At 34.9% G+C, this 6,000-nt stretch overlaps 1 protein-coding gene across 3 annotated transcripts in view; it reads right to left on the reverse strand.

Annotated features, from left to right (window-relative positions):
- Positions 1–5,653, reverse strand: part of LOC115211766 (atrial natriuretic peptide-converting enzyme-like) — a 112,232-nt gene extending 106,579 nt beyond the window's left edge. The window contains exon 1 of one of the 3 annotated variants that reach the window (XM_036503263.1): positions 5,415–5,653. In XM_036503263.1, the coding sequence (XP_036359156.1) occupies positions 5,415–5,489 (75 nt within the window). In that variant the 5' untranslated portion in view covers positions 5,490–5,653. The remainder of the gene's footprint in view (positions 1–5,414) is intronic. The other 2 variants (XM_036503264.1, XM_036503265.1) reach the window with 2 other exon arrangements.
- Positions 5,654–6,000: the final 347 nt, after the last annotated feature.

A 6,000-nucleotide genomic window follows, 5' to 3' on the forward strand; every position in this document is an offset into this window, starting at 1 on the left:
TGTGTGTGTGTATGTATATGGGTGTATGTATGTATGTGTGTGTGTGCATGTGTATAAGTATATGTGTGTGTGCGTATGTGTGTATATGTGTATGTGTGTGTGTTTATGTATGTGTGTATGTATGTGTGTAGGCGTGTGTGTGTGTAGATGTATGTATGTATGGGTGTGTGTCCGTGTGTGTTTGTGTGTGTGTGTAGGTAGATGTGTGTGTCTGAGTGAGGGTATGGCTGTGTAGGTGTGTGTGTGTATGAATGTAAGTGTGTGTGTATACAAGTGTAATGTATGTATGTAGGTGTGTGTGTGTATGTGTACGTGTGCGTGTGTACGTGTGTGTGTGTATGCGTGTGAGTGTGAGTGTATGGGTGTATGTCTGTGTGTGTGTATGTCTGAAGTAGGTATGTATGTGTATGTATGTATGTGTGTGTGTGTGCAGGTATGTGTGTGTATGTGTGTGTGTGAGTAGGTGTGCGTGTATGTATGTGGGTAGGGATGCATGCGAGTGTGTGGGTATGTATGCATACATACGCACGCGCACATCCGAAGCAAGCCCACACACACGAAGCGCGCTCACGCACACAACGGACAAGCAGTACAACGCAAGCCCAAGGGGCCGACCAAGCCCCCAGCGCGCGCCAAGGCGCGCGAGCGCAAAGGCCTCGAAACCGAGGATATATATATATATATATATATATATATATATATATATATATATATATATATATATAATCTTTCTATAAGATGTAATTTTTCTAAATGGTATAATTTAATTTTTTCATTATTGAATTGATAAAAGGTGTCTTTTTCTAATTTTATATTTTGTGAAATTTGATTTAGTATTTTTAAATTGAATTTTTCTCTGTAAGTTTGGAATAATATTCCCTCATATTATTATTATTATTATTATTATTATTATTATATATATATATATATATATATATATATATATATATATATATATATATATATATATGTGTGTGTGTGTGTGTGTGTATATATATATATATGTGTATATATATATAATATATATATATATATATATATATACACATATATAAAACTTACTTAGAAAAAGATGCGTGGCGTTCGATCATATAATAATATAAATAATATATAATTATATGCATATATACATACATATATGTACATACCTACATATATATGTATATATACATGCATATATGAGTACAGGACATCGAAAAAACGTTGAACACAATGAGAAACAAAAACATAAAAACAAAAACATAGAAACGAACTTTTTTTGGGACAGCGAAAAAAATAGAGAAATGAGACATGCAACATAAAGAATATTCCTCTTCATCAGTTGTCCCTGTTTCATCTACTCCTTGTTTTGAAGGCATATAAGTGATTATTAGTGATGACTACGTTATGCCTCTATTCATCTTTCCACATGGCCTCAGACTCAGCACGGAGGCCTATATCAAGTGCCTGGAGGATGTAGTGCTACCCTGGGTCAAGAGGGTAGCTACTGGAAGACCCTATTCTGGCAACAAGACTCTACTCCATGCCACACAAGCAGGATAACCCAGACAATTTCTGCGACCACATCACCCCTGACATCTGGCCACCTAACTCCCCAGACTGCAACCCACTTCATTATTATGCGTGGGGCGCAGTTGAGCGAGAGACCAACAAAATTCTTTGTAACACCAAAGATGAACTGAAGGCAAGGATAACGACAGCATTCATCAACTTAACAAGGAGACCGTCCTGATAAGCTGCAGGCGATTCAGAAATCGTCTGGAGGCCGTGATTAAAGCCAATGGCGATTTTATTGAATTATAAAATTTCTTGTCCCCTTGTCATTTATATCATCTCTTATTATGCTCTGTAGCTGACCAATGCTTTTTTCATGAGCATTTGTGTATTGTGTTCTAAAAGCTGGTTATTATTACCACTATGCTTTAGTGAAATATTAAAATGTGTGTGTGTGTGTGTGTGTGTGTGTGTGTGTGCATATGTGTATGCATGTGTGCATGTGTGTGTATATGTGTGTGTGCATGTGAGTGTATGCGTGTGAGTGTGTGTGTGTGTGTGTGTGTGTGTGTGTGTTGTGTGTGTGTGTGAGTGTGTAAAATATAAAAAATATAAAATTACTCTTTAGTATTTCAAGATATTTTTATGTAATTTTGGTAAATATATCTGTTAAAATGAAATGTCAGTGTTATTTTCATTTTTGCGTAATTTAGTCAACAGTTTATTCACCGCAGCCTGTATATATATATTATTTTTAACTGCTCATCATTCATTCATCTAACTCATAATACTAACATGCTGTACTTTGATATAAAATAACTTTCGCAATTTGTAATTCTTTAATTCTTCAAATAACTTTCAAAACCCATAATTCTTAAATCCTCGCACTGTTCTCTCCCTGCTTCATAACCCATGTGTTCCCATACTTTGACATGATTTCCTCAGAGAACTCTCACTCTCCCTCTAAAATTCGGAAACATTCTCACCTTGTTTTATAGCTTGTCTTTCTCATTCTTGTCATGATTTCTTCCAGCAATAAAGTCTTTCAGGTCTGTCTGTCTGTCTGTCTGTCTGTTTGTCTGTCTCTCTCACTAGTGTCTTCTTACTGCTATTTCTATTTCCTGAGGTGAAGCTAGCCATTGCTTGTCGGTGATGCGCTCACCCATTCACGCCCCTTCACCTATACCGGGAATCTCTTCTCTTATACTGGAAATTCCTGCAGGGCTCTGCCTCGCTTCTATACCAGAAGACTTGCATACTCCCACCAATAATCTAAAGCCCTCAAAAAGCCCCCCCCCTCGCCAAAAAAGCTGCTTTTATAGTTTTGGCACTTTTAAATCCTTTAGTGTTTAAACCGGCCTAAACCCATTGTATCTAATTCCTCTACGAAATCTTTTAAAAAAATTTAAAAAATTACGTTAGTGAATTCTTGTAGCTTTGAGATAATGTGAGGGATTTTCTTCCATAAAGCACAGAACTGGGAGAAAAGCAAGATTAACTGGGGTGAATGTCAACAGAGAAAATATTGATTTCCATAAAGTGGAAGAAATAAATGGAGGGAAAAAAGTTGGTAAATATTTCGGTGTGAATGCAAATAAATGTTACGTGGTAGTAGGGCGTGCCAGAAATAGCGGTCAAATATTTCCTTTTCTGGAAAAAGGAACCGTTTACGCGTGATTTTGATGTCACATTCGTTGGAAGCATGCAAAATAACCTGGAAAAGAAAAAAGACCCGTAAAATAAAACTCGCTTTGTGGGGAAACTTCGAGGTCCCCCTCACCCTTCCCACCTTCCTTGTCTAGAAAAAAGTGGCTTACAAAGGGTTTGGAGGTCAGATACGTTGAATACACCCGTAAGAAAAAAACGTAGAAAAAAATCATTCCACACCGAGGTATGAAATATTTACCGAAAGAATAAAATTTTGTACCAATTAATTCAAATTAATGTACCTCATCTTGAAAAGTGGCAAAAATTTTGTCGGTTGCCATCTAAGAATATTTTAGTAACAAATCAAACAAGCAAGATGCATTAAGAATTTCAATTTTAGTGTTTTTCCGTAATATTATAGCTTTTACATCTGTTAATTAAATTTACCTAGCCATAAAAGTCAAATTTACTCAGCAAGATCAGCTAAAGTTACATAACAATAAACCAGTGGTATATAAAGCACCCACTGACAAAGTTTCCAATCTGTACGTAAAAATTTTACAAAGTTACAAGCAAATATTGTGGTTACCCCTCTTGGACCTGAACAAATATGCATTACATTTGGCAGATTAATATGAACATTAAAACTATTTTTAGGCTTTTTTTTTCTTGCACACACATATAACATCATCATTCCATAAAATTTGTTTATGGGGAAAAAATAATGAAAAATATCAATAGATGTGTGAGTGAGAAAGAAACGAGGAGGGAGGTTTAGGGATGTGGTAGAAACAACAGCCAGATCTCCCTTAAATCATACATCTTTTCTCTGAATTTTTTTTAAAACTGAAAATGCTTCTTCCACAGGTTTTAAGTGTGTAGTGAAAAAAGAAAAAAGACCGAAATCGTTTCGTACTGGGGTGGTGATGGGATGGCGGGAGTGAAAACCTTTTCAAACTTTTTTTCTTTTTTATCGTGAAATGATGCCTCCCATCATTCTGAAGACTTTGGTGAAAATCATTGGAAAAAATGTCCGTCAAAACGAGGAAATTCCAACTTACGTGGGCCATCTGATCCGAAACACCGTTTCCCAGAAACTCCCCTCATCCCTGCCAAAGATTTTGCCTACAAATTTCTTTTGTAATCTATACCGTTTGAAAGGTATTTGTATGAAATTTCATTAAAAAATAACTGTTTTCCAGAAAGTTATGAGGAGGAAATGTCGGGTCCTGTGAATTTTTCGAAACCCCTCTCCCGAAACCCTCGAGAAAACTTTTCCAACAAATCTTTACATACACTCAATCTACAGTATACAAGCGATTGTTTGGTGAAAGTTACGTTAAAAAGTATCCATTTTTCAGGAAGTTATGAGTCGACAAAGTCGGTGGGGTATTAAACTGTAGGTATGCCTTTTTCAATAAAAGTTAACGTTAACTTCCGTTGCATTTTCAAAGAATTAACAGATTAACAATTAACGTGGTTGACTTTTTGGTTAACGGATTAATGATTAACGAAGTTAACTTTTCGATTAACGTTGGCCACCTCAGCATATGTGTATATATGTATATGTGTGTGTGTGAGTGTGTATATATATATTATATATATTATATATATATATATATATATAATATATATATATATATATAGATATATATATATATATAATATATATACATTTATATATATATATATATTTATATATATATATATATTTATATATATATATATATATATATATATTATATAGTTAATCCAAAAAGAAAACACAAAAAAACAACGCGAGGACGTGGAACAAATATAGTATTATTGGACGCTCAGGAAAGAAGGAAAGAGAGAGGGTTTAACGTTTCGAGCGGAGCTCTTTGTCGGAAACATCGGAGAAGGAAAGATCCAGAGAAGGGAAGACAGAGGAAAAATTCGCCAACGGTACACACGAGGTCACACATATATATATATGTTTGTGTCATGTGTGAATATGTGTGTGCATGTACATGTTTCATATATTTTATTGTCATTTTATTTCCTCAAATGTTGTATAAAGAGAAAGCAAAACAAAACGGAATGGAAAGGGTGATGAAATACAACAGAATAAACAATGGAGCAAGAAACAATTTTGAAGAAATTAGGAATTCAAAGACATCTCATTTGACTAAAGACATTTACCAATCACATCATCATCATCATCATCCTCATCATCCTCATCATCCTCATCAACATCATCATCACATCTAATAATATTTTTACTTCCAGTATACATTCTTCCAATCACTTACCTGCATGTTGGCTTCTATTTTATTCAGGAACAATGGAAGAACAAGAATTACATGAACAAAAATTGATAACTTCATCCTGTTACCTATAAAAATCTCACTTAAACTCAAGTCTCTCTGCTAACAGTTGTCAAGCAAGCCACTTTTCTCCTCCGGCTTACTTCTAAAACTGCCACTGTCATCATCACCAACAAACCATTAAATATTTTTTTTTCCTTATCTTGTGACTTCATTTTCTTCCGAATGTTTATTCTGCATTTCCCACCCTCTGTTTTAAAATCTCAAATGAGGACAATATTGTTACTCTTATCTGGAAAGAAATAAACACCAGCAACTTGATACAAACTTTGTTTTTATGTCTTGCACAAAAACAAAAACAAAAAATGTATTTACTACATGGGGCATATATGAACTTGAGTGTGTTAATACACACGCGTGCATGCGGGTGTGTGTATAAATCTCTCTCTTTCTCTCTCTCTGAAGTTATTGAGAAGACCCACCCACTCCTGTGAAACTGAATTCAAGAAAAGCTGTGTTCTAACTATATGTGTGGAAGAATAGAGATGTAGTTTGGTTTGTTAGGGTAGGG

Source organism: Octopus sinensis, linkage group LG5 (assembly GCF_006345805.1).
Source record: "Octopus sinensis linkage group LG5, ASM634580v1, whole genome shotgun sequence".
NCBI lineage: Eukaryota > Metazoa > Mollusca > Cephalopoda > Octopoda > Octopodidae > Octopus > Octopus sinensis.